General features: G+C 37.5%; 1 protein-coding gene across 6 annotated transcripts in view; it reads left to right on the forward strand.

The window, feature by feature from the left end:
* LOC117782063 (mucin-19) overlaps positions 1–17,648 on the forward strand; it is a 72,277-nt gene that overhangs the window by 50,830 nt on the left and 3,799 nt on the right. For all 6 annotated transcript variants that reach the window (XM_034618994.1, XM_034618993.1, XM_034618995.1 and 3 more), the window contains one exon: positions 443–1,183. In XM_034618994.1, the coding sequence (XP_034474885.1) occupies positions 443–1,183 (741 nt within the window). The remainder of the gene's footprint in view (positions 1–442; positions 1,184–17,648) is intronic.

The raw sequence follows: 17,648 nt of genomic DNA on the forward strand, positions 1-17,648 counted from the left end.
TTCTTAAAACCCAAACTTAATATTGAAATTTAAAAAAAACGAACAGCAATTCTCATACTCAATTAATTATTTCAAGACTCTGCTCATATACAATGAGTTTTTATATGCTTATTATATTAAGTAATTGTTACTCATATAAATTATATTTTATTAAATATTTTACAAACTAGCTTGGCTCGCTGTGCTTTTAAATTTATTAATGTACACTCTTTCGAATGTATGTACAAATTTACTTATTTGAAAATTTTTTGCTTTTACGTAACTATTTGTTTTTACTTGCTTTAAGAAGTTGTATGGTAATTTTCAGTAATTGGTACTAACACTCACTTGATGTTATTAAAACATAATTTAAGTACAAATTTTTTTCTCTGTATAAACTTGTCTCCAATCTGTTTTTTCCCTCTCCTCTCGCTGCTGTTTTCCACTTGTGCCACTTGCGCAGGCGCGTGCTGCCAAAGATGCTGAGATACAGCAGATATTAAGGGGCAAGCAGCAGCAACAGATGCAGATGCAGTTGAAAGGTAGCAGCTCCAATGCCTCATCGCCCAGTGCGAGCACATCGGGCACGCCACGTCCCAGTTTAAATGCGGCATTGCAGCAGGCGGCGCAATTTGTTACACCCGCTTTAATCTATTCGGCGCAACTGCAGCAGCAGCAACTGCAACAACAACAACAGCAGCAACAATCGCATCACGCCTCACGTCAGTCTAGTCCACGTTCCAATGCGGAGGCTGCTGCGGCGTCCAATGTTGCAACTTGTGCTGCGGCGGCGCCGCTAGACTTGAGCTCACAGCCGCCAGCCGCCAAGCGTTTTAAGGCTGAATCATCCACAACAGCAGCAGCAACTGCAACTGCAACAGCAGCAACAACGAGTGCAGCTGCAGCTGCGAGTGCAACGTTGGGTTTGCTAGCGGCACGTCGTGGCAGCTCAACGGCAACCACAACAACAACAGCATCTTCCACACCATCCCCGCCACTTTCAGAGCAGAAGCCAACATTGGAGTCACTCGAGGGCCAAGGCAACAGCAACAACAACAACAACGGCAACGCCAACGCAGTTGCAACATCGCCAGCGGGCACAGTGCGTCAGTGTCAGGCACAGAGCGAGGAGGTTAACTCCTGGTCTGTGGACGATGTCTGCACCTTTGTGGGTGGAATTGATATATGCGCCGAATACGTACAGGTAAGTCTCGAATTGCAAAACAGCAAAGCCAAACTTAAATCCACTTCGATTCACTTCACCCGAAACTTGATTAAGCTTCGATTTTGTGGCACATGCAAATTGCTCTAAATTGCCGCACGCCTAATTAATGTTTTATGGACCCCGGAGTGCAACAACACTCTTGTAACTCTATTTAGATAAACAAGCCCACGCTCGATTAGAGGCTCAGCTTAGAAATCAGCGCAATGACTGAAAAACCAATTATCATTTACTTAAGGTGTATAACTAATCACAAGATCTTCAGATCTAAAGAAAGGGTTGGGCTATAACCTAGAATTAAGATTTGAAATAGAAATTAAGGTTTTAGTAACAAAATTATAAATCAAACTGTTCGTCAATGCTTTTTAGAATTTGTATGTAAGTTCGGAAAGTTATTGAAGTAAAAATTAAAGATTCAGCTAATATATACGAGGTCGAATATTTTAAAGATTCATTATAGAATCACTTACAAATAGACATCCTAAGAACTCAAATAGCTTCATCTCTTTATACGTTTTTATTCCAAAAATCTGAATTTCGAAATTTTTAGATTATACAATAGTTAATTTATTAATTATTTTCATACATCCAGCACTACATGCTTATAAATTAAAGCCCTAGTCACAACTAAATTTTTTATACATGTTTAGTATACATGTTTATATTTATTTACGTATTAATTGTATTTTGATATTTGTATTTCAAGTTATATTTGATATTAAATGACTTTGGCAAATTTAAAACTAGAAACCAAGCAAATTCTTTTCCCGTTTTATTATCTTTTCCAACATTTAAAGAAATCTTCTGTATAAAAGGCGAAAACTATTCAAAAACGAAGTATATTGGTTATCAACAATCTCAAGTGGATAGTGTGTCGAAACTAAGTTTATCACTGAACCACCCTCCAAACATTAACTGCGATAGTAAACCAATTTAATCATTAAATGAATCCCTAAGAGATAAGATAGTTTCCGAAAAAATAAGTTAATATAGACCATTGTTGCTGGGGTCGTGAGGGATTTTACGAGATCACGTAAAAATCAACAAATCTAAGAGAATTGTTAAAAACTAAAAACCGTCTACTTTTCTAAACTCTGACACAATTGTAAATAATAAAATAATCTACGCTAAATCTCAGCCAAATCGCTGAAAATTTTATCTATGTTATTTCTATACTTTAAAATTGTTTGTATATTATCCCAATACTATAAAATGTATGCAGTTCTTTCACTATATCTAAACACTATATACAGGGTAGTCTATGTATAAATTGGAATTTAATTTTGCTAGAAAAAAAAACGGCTCTATATTTTTCAAAGGTTGAACATTTATTGGAAAGGTTGGTTCTTATCATTTATTTATGAAAAACAATTTCGGTCAAATGACCAGTTTTTTTTGTATAGAAAAATTTTATTCCAATTTTTAAATGGACCACCCTTTAGTATCTGCAGATTGTATAGTTACCAATTAACCCTAATAAAGTCGTACATATTGCGTAACTAAAATAGCTCTTACATTATCCGAAAATTCCTTGCGCCATTTTTTAAGTTTTTAAACAGAAACTTATGTTTTTTAGAAACTTATAAGGCTTTCATACAGTATTTTTAACGATTAATCCTAGAAATGCCACTGTAAAAACGCAGATGCTCTGCCATTCCAGTAAATCCTAAAGAGCTGCCCCTACATCATCCATTGAGTTGCCCCATTACTGTCAAAGTTCATTTACCCAATGGAAATTCGCACTTATGAGAGTCATGCGTTGTGAGTTCGAGCTTGCGGCAAAAAGCTTCCTGTCCAGGCCATGCCAGGCTAGCAACATTGGCATTCCACAAGATTAACTATGTTTTCGTTTGAACTTCGTACTGAGAATGGGAATTGAATGGAGACTGGGGACTCGAACTGGAACTCAAGACTGGTACCGAGACTGAAGTTGGGCAGCGCGATCTGAACTCCATTGGCGGCCATTAATATTGTGTGTGCCACGCGAGCGGCGGCTCAATGCGAAAATGCTTGTAATAAAGCTCCGAATGCGGCCAAGTGCGGCATCTACGAGTATCTAACTTGGCTAGCAAGACGACTGCTCTGCTCTGATCTGCTTTGGTCTGTTGCTGCTCCACATAGTTGTTGCTGCTGTTGTCGTTGTTGTTGTGGCCCAGGTGATCTTTTACGACCAGTTCCGGCAAGTTGAACGACTTTTGATCGGTCAGCCGCTTGCGGTCGACGATCGGTCAACGTCAGGCGTCATTAAAGCGACCAGAGAGACAGAGAGTCACAGTCAGCATCAGCAGCAGCAGCATCACCTCAAAAGCCAGTACCAGATCCTGCTACATGCGTTAATGGAGGTGAAAACACGGCCAAGACAAGAGCTGGCCAAGACTCTGACTCTGAGTCTGTCTCTGGCCATGGCCATGGACATGGCCTCGACGCAAAATTGCTGCTGTCGCCTGGCTCAAAAGATAGCGTTAACAATTAACATGAACTTGGCTTTAGGTGTTGACACATTTTGATGCATATTAGTTATAAACATGGCCATCCTTCTCCTTCATCTCCATCTCAGCTTCCTTCGCCTTTTCAGCCTCTTGATGATGCGTCAAAAGTCGCCTAATTAGCGGGCCCAAAGCGGCTTACGGCATAGACCATTGAAATCAGCTTAACTTGGCCAAAACAGACATTTTGCTGATATGTTCAAGCCAGTTTATACATGTATATATACATATGTATATCTTTGTAGAGAGCAATGCAATTCGCAACCGAAAAGCGACAACAACAACAACTCCGCCCCATTTTGCGATAGACAAAAAGCCAATTGGCGTAATATTCAATTGAATTTATGGCCACAACGACACTAAGCCAGGTTTTCCACTCTTGCACTCTCCAGACTTGCACCTTTTGTGGCGCTGCAGCGCTGTGGCACGTTGCACACACTCTAGCAGCAGTTGCAACAGTTGCATGAACTTGTTCCAGGCGCTGCACGTTAGAAAACTTTGTCGCTGGCTTGTCTCGCATTTGAGATATTGCGGAGGTTGTAAATATTTAGTGCAGAGGTTGCTTTCGCAATCCAATATGAAGACATTGAGAACTGGTTCAGTGACATTGCCCAGACCCAACCAGAGACGAGAGATCGGAGATCGCAGACTGTCGACCGTCGACTGTCGACCATAGACCAGGCCTCGAACTGGGCCTAGACCTGGGTCCGCTTGTCGCATCATGTTGCAGTCCCAGCAAGGCCCAAGAGCGCTTGGCAAGTGTTATTGATATTGCTCAGACTTTGGCCAACACAGATTGGCATGCACTGAAAGACAACAAACACACACACACACAAACAAACTAGATATTGCCACATTTGTATTAACTGGATGAGAGAAGAGTTTGCTGACCACGCATGGGTGGCTCAATGCGACGGTTTATTATTATCGCCCCGGACTGTAACGCTAAAATGCAGATGAAGTTATAACTAAGTTGACCATAAGCTGCACCCTACAGCTCTATGCCAGCAGGATGCTATACATTCCTCCTTGTATTTTTTTTTTAATATATCTGTCTTCTTTATTTTTTTTTTGCATTTTAAATGCATTGATTTATGGCTATATTAAGGCAAAATAATAATTTCTATGCGTGATCGCAACGCAGCAGCTGCAAACAACTTTATGTCTCCCCAGCTCCCTCCCTCTCTCTTTCTCTCTCTCTCTGTCTTTATCATATCATCTGCCGCGTGCTGCATTTCAGAATTTGTTTATTAAATTGCAATCGATTGAAACTGTCGATGTGTGTGTATGCGTTGCATAGAATTATGAATTGATTAAGTGAGCTTAGACAACAGCAGGTTGCTTGCCGAGATCTCCAAGTGATCTTCAATTATTCGATGAAGTTGTGGTACATTAAAATATTTAAAAGAGATTCCAAGTTTATTAATAACACAATGTGACTGACAGCTTATCTGACACACTACTTTTAAACTATGTTTGGTTTTGATTAATTCGGACATTCTCTTGTTACAAGTGTTACATCTATTTCATTATTTATGCATTAGTGGTCACACTTACTCCCATCGTGTGAATTTCTGTGTACTTAAACAAAATGTAATACTGCAATGTTGCCGTTTGAATGATCAGTCATTTGCTACAACCTCAAAGTTTAAGCTTTGAACTTGCCTGCCCTAAATGGCCCGAATTAGTTTTTTCCACTGTCTGTGATGACATTCAGGAATGTTTCCCAAGCCAAGTCACAAGCTCAACAAAGCTGTCAAAAAAACAAAAAAAAATAAATTAAAAAAAAACGGCAACCAACGCGGAACTGTCTCTTGCCTCCTCTGTCATCCGCCTTGTCTCCCTTTAGCCATTTTTGTGGTTGTTTCGGCCTGCTTGTCTTGGCTTGCTAGTATCTCCATCTTCGTTGATGCTGTTGTCCCGTTCCGTTTCATTCCGTCCCGACCAAGTACTTGTACTCGTCGCCATCAGGCCGTCATAGTCATAGTCGTACTTATTGTATTTGACATGCCAAATGCCAAAAGTACACGTAGGCGTCATAAGATTCATGACTCCAACTCGAACTCTAAAATGAAAACCAAAATACAAAACTAGAAAAAAACAACAAGAACAGTTAACTACTTTATGACAACTTCAAAATACCCTAAATAATTTCAAATGTTATAAAGATAGTTAAACTCAGAGTCAGATCGTAAGTTTACTATAATATTACAAAGTAAAATTTCTTACAGATTACATGCAATAACTGTAAAACATATGTCAAAAAGATCCTAATATTTACCATTTAATGATTATAACATATTTAAAAGTTTACCAAATAAATTAAACTTTTATCACAAAGTATCTATAAAAACTGCTGTGATCTTTCAACGTTTACCTTATAATTACAACTGATTTTAATGCTTGCCAAATAATAAATGTAACAACCGATGTTAAAATTAACCATAAATAAAAAAAAAATAATGGGAGCTCTTCAAGTTTACTTCATAAAATAATGTGTTTTATAGGCTATTTCCACGACCACTCACATTTGGCTCATTTGGTCACATTTGGATGTGGCTCATATTTGGCTTTCCACGACCAAATGTGAAACTGTTAAGACACTTAAAGCAAAGCAGCTGTTCGACTTCTGTGCACAAATTATAAAAAGCAGACAATAACAACATTTTATTATTTATTATGATATTTTAATTTGCGCAAATTTAATGCCTACCGATTTTATTGATGAAAACAGCTGGTTAAGGTGATAATTGCTATTTTTTTAAGAGTTTATCGATAAACATCGCGTGTCTGATAGAAAAATACTAAAATTCACGGGGTCGAATGACAAAATATCGGCTCATTCATTTTGGATGAGCCAACATCATCATCCGGATTTTGTACTGAAATGAAGTCCACATTCGGGCCGGATGATGAAAATGGCGTCGGATGAGCCAAATGTGCTGTCGTGGAAATAGCCTATTAGTCATTCCAATGATTTAATTGGAATTGTAATAAGTATACATGAAAAATACTATTGTTTTGTTGTGTTAGTCAAATTTTTTAATTTTCTTTTCTCTTTCCGCTAAATTTAATATAGTAGTAAAATGATTGTAACTCTTTCAATGTAGACTGTGGAACTGCTTTAAGAAGAGACATGCTATTAAATTTCAAAAAATAATTTTTTGTTTTATGATGAAGTATAAGAATAGATATTAAATGTAATGAAGTGATTTAAGAATCCTCTTATATAGTTTTATCAGATAAAACTAAATCATATTAAAGCAGTGGGCAGCATAGGTCTTTTATCTCCTTTTACACGCATCGTGTCTGTTGCTACATATAAGTTAATGTGTGGCACATTTCTTGATCAACTTGTCATTCTCAAAGTTAGGGTATTATAAAAATCTGGTACGCTTAAACCCACGGTGTCGTGTCGCGATCGCTGAGAGAGTCGAACGTTCTGCCAGAGATGAAGACGGAGAAGGAGACAGAGACAGAGTCGAGGCACAAGACAACGTGTTATTGTTGCTTGGGTTCACATAAATGTCAAGCGGGCAACAAAAACTACAATACAAGTACAAGAGCATGCGAATATGTGTGTGTGTGTATGTATATGTATATGAAGATCGCTTTAGCTCTAGATTTAGCAGTACAGTTAACGCCCCCGCCAAAAGTGTTGCATTTGTCCCTCAGCAGCCGTTGTATCTCTCATTCTCATTCTCTCGTACGTATATGCATTTCAAAGTCGACCCTATTATTGGGCTCACAGTTTCATATTTCAGTATTATTATAAACAGCAGTACTTATAAACAACCATCGTCATCATTATGATCATTTTGCACAAATGTCAAAGCGAATCGTCGAGTCGAGAAAGGGCCGCACTTGTCACTTGAGCTTGGACCCAAAGGTCTACAAGACTTAAGTTTATATCTAGAGACTACACGCCACCCAATAATAAGATAGCCTTTTATTTTTTTGCTATCCTCCAACTTCATCTCAAATTATTTGTTTATCTTCAGTTTGTATTAAAGTTCGATTTTTTATCGCACAAACCACTCGTTACTTTAGCTTTTCGCCGAGACCTTCCCATCGATAACTGTCACATGAGGGCTAAAGTTTTATTTATCATTTTCCTCTATTTTTTCTTTGCTTTGTTGCGCATGTGCTTTTGTGCCTGATCTCTTTCAGTCTGACTATTGCTATCTCTTACTCTCTCTTCAGATCAATGGATTTGGAAAGTTTCATTAAAATGCAATTTGAGTTTGATTTTCGGGCAAAATGTATTACAGGAAGCTCGACCGGGGAAATGACTTGACAGCAAGTGCATTTTCCATATTAAAAATTAATTTTTTTACGCTATATGGCTTGAATTTCTGTTAAGTGTTCACTCTTAATCACATTATTAAGATCATGAGATTTCGTGCTTTTTTTCTTTCTTATTTCTCGAACCAGTTTTGATAATTTATTTAGATCTTTATCGATTCCGCCGCATTTATATAGGCTCATTGATTTGATTACATTTAACAACTGGCTTGTAGAGATTGCATCTGAAACTTTAAAATACTGTGCGAAAATTTGCACATTAATTGACTATTTAGGCTTAAAATGATTGTTATCGACCTTTTGCTATAAATTAGAATTTTTTGTTGGAACTATGTCTAAATTATTAAGAATTATCTGAACTGATCTGTTGACTTTTATCAAAGAGTAATTAATAATGAATTAAATTAATAATAAATAAATAAATAAACTATTTTTAGATTCATATGAATTACGTGTAAATGAACTGATTTTCTCATTCAGTATTACAAGAAATTTCTATAGACAAATTGGATATTAGAAAATTTATTTAAATGTCTAAACGAATTACAATTGTATTTCGCCTAATTTCTAATTTCTTTAAATAATTTTATGTATAATTATAATTATAATTTTTTTTTGTTCACATAAGAGTCCTTTAGCACATATTTTGTTACTAAAATAATTAAATTCTTTTTTCGCTTACCCTTGCACTTTTTTAAATTCTTAATTTTTGTTGATATATCAGACAAATCCGTATTCTAGATATAGTTAGTTTCAGTTCTCTATAAAATTAATTTAAATTTTAAGTAAGACTGACAGACCAAATTAAAATTTTACTATCAATTTTTATTATATTATTATTTTTTTTGTTTTCGTTCGCTTATCGAAACTTATTTGATCTTTTAAGCACTACACCTTAAATAATAAAATTTTAATATTATAGTTTTATTATTTCTTTATTACACTTCAATTTCCTCACCCCGACAAATTTGTTTAGAAATATAAATAGATTTAAATTAATTTGCTATCAATGCAATTTCCTTTCGCTTACTGATCACATCTAAAGTGATTCTATCCGATCGACGGGAAAATATTTAAAGTATTGCAGCTTTCAGCGCCTCAAGTTCCGTTTCCGTAGCTTAAGCCCATGCACTTTAACGGTGCTTTTACTGTACTTGCACTTGGATTGAGCTTTCATAGCCGCAGGGGGATAAAGTAAAACAAATCACCAGAGACCTAATGATTATAAACTTAACGATCTTTGCAAGATTGTTGTTGTTGTTGTTATTATTTTGCGGCGTTGGCGGTCAACGCATTATCAGCTTTAGTCTGTTGGCTAACATCGGCAAAACTACCGCACACGAGACAACAACCAGCAGCAACAGCTAAAATACACCAACAGCAACAACAGCATCAGCAGCAACAACAAGTGAGGCACGTGCTAAACATGCAACTCCTACTCTTGCCACGGCCACGGCCAAGGCAACGGCAACAGACACGACGACCATTCACTCTTTTCAGTCAGTCAGTTGGCTCCGGATGCTTGGATGCACTGGGGCACAGCGCAATATGCTAGCCATTAATCCATGAATTACTTAAAACCACATTCCATGCCCCGCGTGCCCCAAAAAAGGGGCAACATTTAAATTGCCCGCTTACCGCCATATTTCAATATATTGGCAACTCGTCGTAGTTCTCCTTCTCTTCATTCTTTTCTAACTCCTCTACTTTTTCTCCTCCTCCATCTCTTGTTGGTTGTCTGCCGCTGGAGGCCACCTACAAAATCGCCACGACAAGCAATTTTCTTGCTGTTCCTTTAGCATTTTCCTCCTACTAATTTTTTTTCTTCTCTTTTTTGATATTGTTGCACGATAATGATGTCGTCTGTTTGATGATGTTAGCCTGGCCAACACAAGCAGTCAGGCAAAGAGGCAAGCAGGGCAGTTAGAGCAATCACCTACATTGAAAAGTTGGCAACTTTGGGGCAAAAATCACAGCACGAAAGCAAATGATTGCAATCGATGAAGAGAAGCTGTTGCAACAACTTTGCTGCTGATGTTGCTGCTGCTTCTGCTGCTGCTGCTGCTGCTGCAGGCCAAGCGTTAAAGTTGCAAGCTCCGCATGCTGGTGCAGAGGTTATATGCAGCGAAGGTTAAGAGGTGGCCACGGCACACACAGAGTCTGCCATTTAACTGACAGCCCCGCAACGGCAGCAAAAACAGGCAGCAACATATAGGCAGAGAGAACGAGAGAGAGAGACATATACCTAGCAGTGCATGACTGGAAGCAACAAAAAAATGAATAGAAAAAAAAACAACAAAGAAAGTATGTCTGTGGCACGCTGATGCTTTGATACCCTTGCTTTCAATTTTCGGCTGATCGTTTCTATGATAGCTATATATAAAATATATATACTGTACAAGACAATACAATATTTAAGGTGCTTTTCGACTGATCGTTTTTAGTCAGAATGTATAAGGCGACATTAAATACACAACATTCGAGATTGGTTAAGAAATCTCAAAAATTATCAAATCTTTTCTTTAAGATTGGCTGCGTTAACCAGAACACATTAACCGTCAATCATCTTATCATGAAACAATTAAATTGTGATGGACTTCTGGTGCACGTTTTGATGGAATCAAAGTTGAATGATTCCAATGAATCATAGTTTTCATTTTTTTGTAATGTCCCAGCTGTTATATTATTATATATTTATATTATTACAATAGCAGAACAATTTGGCGCAAAATACATAATGAGTTGAAAGCCAAAAGAGCAATAGGCCAGATTTAATACAATAGATGATAACACGTAATAAGAAATAATTCAGCCAATATTGCACGTCCACTCAATACTATATATGAAGAGACTTAAAGCATTTTTCCTTATATCTTTCCTGCATATCTTCCAGTGACCAATGAAGTTGCTTAAGTTAATCAACTATAGATGTTAAATTTCAATCCTTGTGTTAATTTGCTTACCATTTGTTTTATTTATAGTATCACAACCACAGAATTGTAGCGCACTATTTTAGTGATGAATTTTTACTCATCACAATCACAAAATCCATCATGATTGTACAATACTGCCGTTCAGCAGAACAATCGAACTAATATAATAGATTTTCCGATGTTGACGTGTTCTGGTGAACGGACCCATTGATTCGGTCGTTTCTATGACACTTAAATAAAATAATAATCCGATTATAACTAAAGTAGGTCAGGATGTAATAGACATTACCAAATACACAAGTCGTGAGTCGTTTTGTGCTGTCAATCTGTTTAAGAATATATATACTTTTCTCATACACTCTGAAAGGGTATAGGAAAAAGGATACAATAAAAACAAAGTCCGAGACCGAAAGTCAAATGCCAAACTGCAAGAGATCATGGTTTGGTTCGAGTTCGACTTCGGGATCGAGTTCAGGTTTTAGGGCAACAAGTCCACAGTCAGGTCGACAGCGACGTCGACGACGTCGTGGTGTGTTATCAAAGCTGATGATGATTATACCCACTTGCACGCCTTTTTTGTGTGCCCCCCGAGTTCACTCCTAACCTCACCCCTTTTCACATAGCAGCAGCAACAACATACCCTACAGGAAGCTGAGGCTAGCCATTTCCAATTGGCTACTCGTCGTCGTTGTTATTGTTGTTGCCCCCGTCCTGCATCTCTTGCAGCTTGTTGCATGCATTATTATTATGCGCATGCGCACAGTTGGCCATATAATCTAAAATTGTATCTTTGGCGTGTAACCCGGGGCACTTTTTGCTGCTGTTGCTGTTGCTTCTCCTTTTCGTATGCCAACAACAACAACAACAACAATGGACAAAAGCAACCAAAATAAACTGATTATGTGCCGCTCGCGAACTCCTTGACTCCAAAAGGGGGACTTCCACTGATGCTGCTGCTGCCAAACAAAATTAACAGCATGCTTGCTCTGTCTTTTTTTTTTTGTAGGGTCTTCAATGGGTTCTTCGAGGGTCTTTCGGGGCGCGTCTTGGCTGCAGTTGATGCTTTATGTTGGCTGCTGTCCAGCGGGTCACATCAAATTTGCTAATATTTTGACCCTAAGATATAATATTATGCTGGTCGTGAATGCACAGTGGGACAAACACATAGATTTGTGCTTAAACTTTTATGACAAATAGAAGCAAATGTTTTGTTGTTATTGATTTTCCAACTGCTGAAATTAATGTGAACCAGTTTCGATAAATAAACAGATCATTTATTGATATATGTAGATTTATTCGAATTTCCATCAATAACAAGACCATATGTTATCGATAAATGTACGCACATGACCATTGAATTTGTGATAGGACTTACCTTCACTACCAATAAAAAAATTTTCGTATATAATTATTGCCATACCGATAAATGTAATTTGATTTTGATAAGCTAAAACTATAAAACAATTACATAGGAATATATATATATATATATATATATATATATATATATATATATATATATATAATATATATATATAATTTTTATATGTTATATATATTTATTTAGATACATATCTAAATAAATATATATAACATATAAAAATTTTAACCTAAAACTACTCCAATTACATAGTTTATCGATACATTTACCGTTTATCGATTCGCTCGATCCACAGTAACACGACTTTATACGGCTCGCGGCAGAAGCTGAGAATAAAAGAGAGATATTTATTATTTATTACAAGAAACTGACTGCAAAGTTCGCCAGGCGCTTGGAGGCGTTTCTTTGTGTAATTTACTAAACTATTTAATATAATAAGCAGCAAGCTTTTTTTAGGGTCTTTTGTTATGCGAGTATTTGGCAAAGAGCGCAAATCAATCAAAGACTTGAGCTAAACTTGGTCTAAATTCCTAGAGAGTGACGGTAATTTCCAACACCTTTTGGGCTATTGCACGTGCCTCGGTCGATGATTTCTAAGGCCAATTGCAGTTGTTGCTGATGTGGCTGATGTTGCAGTTGCCGGCAACAGTTGCTATCGTCCACAGACAGAGACAGAGAGTTGTCGGATGCAATGGCCCTTCAAGTGGAGCCCACCTTAGTGGTTGTTTGCCTGCTCAATGCGTAACAAGATCAAACCACAGCCACCGCAGAGGATGTTTGGCATTAAGCGTAATTGTTGGCTTTAGCTACGGTCAAGGCAGTCAGTCAAGACAAAAACAGCCACAAGAACAACAAGAAGACAAAACAAAAATACAAAATCATTAAATACTTTGTACTTCGTATGCTACCAAAATCAAAGCCAAAGTCACAAGTGAAGTGGAGCCAAACAAGTCAACTTTTTAGGTGGGCAGATCGAGCCAACAGCAACAACAACAGCAGCAGCAACAACTGGGAGAGCAACTGGGCAGCAGCAACAGTCAGGCAGCCAAAGGTTGTTGATGGGCCACGGCGACTGTTGCCGCTGCTGACGGCAATCAGGTCGAACTCCATAGCCATAGTCGAGTCGCTTTTGGCCAGACATGAAGAATTACAATGAGTAGGTAGTTGGGCACAATTGCCGCAGCAACAGCAGCAGCAGCAGCAGCAACAGGCCTCAGTTGCTGCTGTCTTGGCAGCAGGTCGGCCCACGTTCTCTGGACTGGCTGTGCTCCCGGGCATAGGTAGCACAAAAAGCTGTTCAATTTAGAATTCAAATTGTTGTCTTCGCGTTTGCCCCCTGCTTAATGTTGCTGGTGCTCTTGCTGTTGCTGCTCTGGCTGCTGCGATTGCTGCTGTTGGGTACTGGCTCTGTAAGGTTAAGCAGGTCAAAATCCGTACAACTAAATTCAGCGCAGAAATACAATTGAGCTGCTGCGCTCCGAAAATGCGCAACTTGAAATTCATTTTTGTTTCTCTTTTTTTTCTCTCTGATCAAATTAAAATGTATTTCAACAGCAACAACATCTGTGATCGGTGACCAGAAGCAGCCAGAAGCACTTTTGTAGCTGCTTATTAGTGTGCCCTTGTGTATATTTTAGTATTATTTTCTTACTTTTATTTTCTCTGATTTCTTTTTGAAAAAGGGTTTTCATTTGTTCTGGCACGTTTCACATTTGACGCTTGAACGAGCATGTTGAAGTCAAAATTTAACTCCATCACGGACAGCTATTAATTTATCTTGAATTTCGCATTCGATATTTCTTATGCATGATTTTTGGTTTTTGTGATTTCGTATTTTTTTTTTTTTTTTTGTTACAAGAACAAGTGTTGCTTTTGATCAGCATTTCAGCATTGTTGGCGAGCATGTTTTAAATATTTTCAAGAATTGTCTTATATCGACTTTTTACGATCCTCAAAACTTGCCAGCTCTATGTAAATATTACGCAACAAAATGACTTTATTTGGCTTTAATTTTATTGATCTAATAAAGACAATGAAGAGAAAAAAATACAAACCAGAATTAACTAACTTGAAATGTTATAAATCCAAAACACAAATATATTTACGACTTGAGACTCAAATCAAGAGTTCACGAACAGCATTGGAAAACCTCGCTGGAACAAACTTGAACTATAAAATTGATTAGATTGATGAAAAAAAATGTCTGAGGGGCTCACATAATAATCAGTTGATTTTCGACTGATGGAGCATTCACAGTTAGCGAGGCTTCAGGGATAAGCCACAAAAAAAAGCCAAAGCTGTTCGAGACCTGACGATTTTTATATCTTTTTGGCCTATTGTTCAGTTGGCAATTCATATTGCTTTTTATTCCCTTTCCTCATGTCGTGTGTAATATCAGTTTCAGTATTTTTGGCACACGCTTAGAAATGCGTTGTTTATGTTAAGTTTTATTTCGACTCAGGCTTTCAAAAGATAAACGACTAAAAACATTTAAATTTGATGTGGAACGCATCTGTCGATTCTATTTTTGAAGTGTTTCTTTTCCAGTCACAACACAAAATTTACATTTAAATATTCACTAGATTAACAAACTGTCAGTAAAAGTCATTAATGCTTAATTTATATTTATTTTGAAATATATTTCGAGGAATTAAATAACATGAAATGTTTGTATATTTGGGTACGCCGAGCCGTATCATGGGCCAAACCTTTAAAATGGTTTACCCATCGATTTCGACTATTTCTATCAATTTATATAAGCTAGATTTTAAAACAATGTAAAAATAATAATAACTATATCCTTTATTTTATTTTTTTGATTTATTATAATAATAAAATTATTATAGATTCGTTATCCAATTTAAAAATCTTCTTTCTCTTTAAAAATCTTAACTTAGAAAAATTAGAAAACAATTGAGAAAAAGATTTTAGGCTTAAATCATCTGCGCTTATGATTGTATTGCCCTATTTCTGGCTTATATCTTGGAGAATATCTGTTCAAATCTTCTAGGCTTATTTCTAGCGGCTAACAAGTTCGTAAGCCTTTTGTTTGATTCACCAAATTGATTTGCATATTTCCATATTTTCTTCTTTTTTTTTTTTTAAATTGCACTGTTGCCGCAGAGTCCAATTACATTGCGTGCAACATCAGTGGCAGCTTCAAGCTGCAAGCTCCAAGCTTGGCTTCACATGGCACACATGGCCTCCAAATGCAGCTGGACTTGGAGTTGGACTTGAAATTGGAGTTCAAAGTCAATACCGAGGTGCACATTCAAATCTCTTTTGGGTAGTATTGTTATTGGCGTCTAGTTAAAGCAGTCTCTCTTTCTTCTTCTTCTTTTGTTGACGGTCAGTTGGTTCTATTTATTTTTTCTATTCTATTGTTGCTCTGGCGCTGCCTTGTCAATTATTGGCAGAACAGAATTTAGAACGCGAAATACACTTCTTAACCACAATGGCAGCAAATCAAAGCCCCTTCCCCAGGTATTATGTTGCTATTATTATTGTCGTTGTTCGTTGTTGTCTAGCGAATTATGACAATCCAAGTCGAAGTCCGAGTCCGAATCCAAGTCATACAAAAAGCCACCAATTTCCGGTATGCAGTCAGTTCATTGAAGTTTTTCTCGTCTTTAAGCGGCAAAGATATTATTTGAAATGGGTGGGAAATTTCGTTGCAATAACAACTGTATTTTGAGGTTTGTTTGAACTTGCTCTAGTTACAAGTTCCATTTCCTATGAGCTAATTAAATCAAACTTTTTACACTTTTCTTTGAGCTGTCTTCTTGTTTTCTTAAAAGGTATTAAGTTGCCGGCGCTTAAAATAGAAGAATATATGATGGAAATGATAGAAATTTAATGATATAAATATTAAAGCAACTTTATTATTATTTTTTATTCAATTTCAATTTGTTATTCTATTTTTTTTCTAAAAATATCATAGATATTTTTCCAGTGATTTAAACTAATGAGTAATCGCCTATAATAACAGTTTATAGAAGTTCCTTCTTTAAGTATAGCTAAATTGAGTTGTCTTAGCTACGTTTTAGGCATGGACTGATCTGTAGTGTTTAAGATTTCGATATTTAGTTCATTTTTCTCTTCATTTCTGCGCCTTGTTTCTATGGACTTGTAATGACCCTCTCGACGAATCAACTCGTCCTTAACTTTCATCTTGTTGCTGAGAAACTCCTCCTCCTTCAGTTGATTGTACCGAAGGCGATCATTGTTTGCCTGCGCCATTAGGTCGGGATCTATAGTGGATGCCCAAGGACGTCGTGTTGTTATGGCCGTGTTATAGACTGCCGTATTGTTGACTTCGAAAGGACTTGGTTTGATGAAGAAGGCAATGTAACCAGGTCGATGAATATCCCGCTCTACAGGAAACACACTAAAAATGGAGAGAAATTGAAAAGAATGAGAGAGATTCTAATTACATTCAGCTTACCAAAATCCCTGATGAAATTCACCCCACTTGGGACCCCACCAGGCGCCAAGGACTCGGAAAGGACACGATCGATTGCGACCGGCATCCGAGATCAGGACCTCGCCAATGGATATGAACAAGAGATCCGTGGTATTTGCCTCGACAAGATGTGCTTTGCGCAGCATGAAAAGATCATTGAATCCCGAAATGACGAAATCATCGTATAGATTATAAACCAGTTGATTGTTATTATCCTGACCAATGATCAGCATGGCCAGCCGCATGTTATTTATGATATGAGCCAATGCCAAAAAGTTAATGTTCATGTCCTTGTAGTCATCGGTGATGTAACCAAAGAACCAGTGCCTCATATGGATCCTCGTCGGCAACTCCATGCGACTCATTAGCATCCAAGGGCCGCCCCAGCTGTTGCCGAACTCACACAATACCTTCGACGGTAATCCTCGATCCTTGGCCAGGATTATGCCAAAGAGCTCGTGCAAATCCAGTTCTTCGTGGCATTTGGCCTGCGGATAGTCAAAAAATTCCGGTGGGTGCGGAGTTGGGGACAACCATTTGATAGTTGACTGTTCGATTGATTCCTTACTCTGAGTGACTGAATCCGTTGTTGTTGTTGCTGCTACTGTTGCTCTGGTTGTTGTAATTTCATTAAGTGTTGTGGTGGGATCAATTGTTAGTTTCCTAGTGGTTTTAATGTTCTCTGTCTCCAGTTTGTCTTGAGTTTCACTGGCATCCAGAGATTCTTCACACTCCTCGTCCGTATTTGAGGGTATATTTCCACACTTCTCGTCCTCCCTTACCGGCTTCGACTTATTTGTAAAGTGGTGCGTGGTGGTTGAAGATTTGTGAGGCTTTGTATTTGATCCGTGATGCGATTGCTCCTTCGAAATGGACTCCA

The sequence above is a fragment of the Drosophila innubila genome, assembly GCF_004354385.1.
Source record: "Drosophila innubila isolate TH190305 chromosome 2L unlocalized genomic scaffold, UK_Dinn_1.0 4_B_2L, whole genome shotgun sequence".
NCBI lineage: Eukaryota > Metazoa > Arthropoda > Insecta > Diptera > Drosophilidae > Drosophila > Drosophila innubila.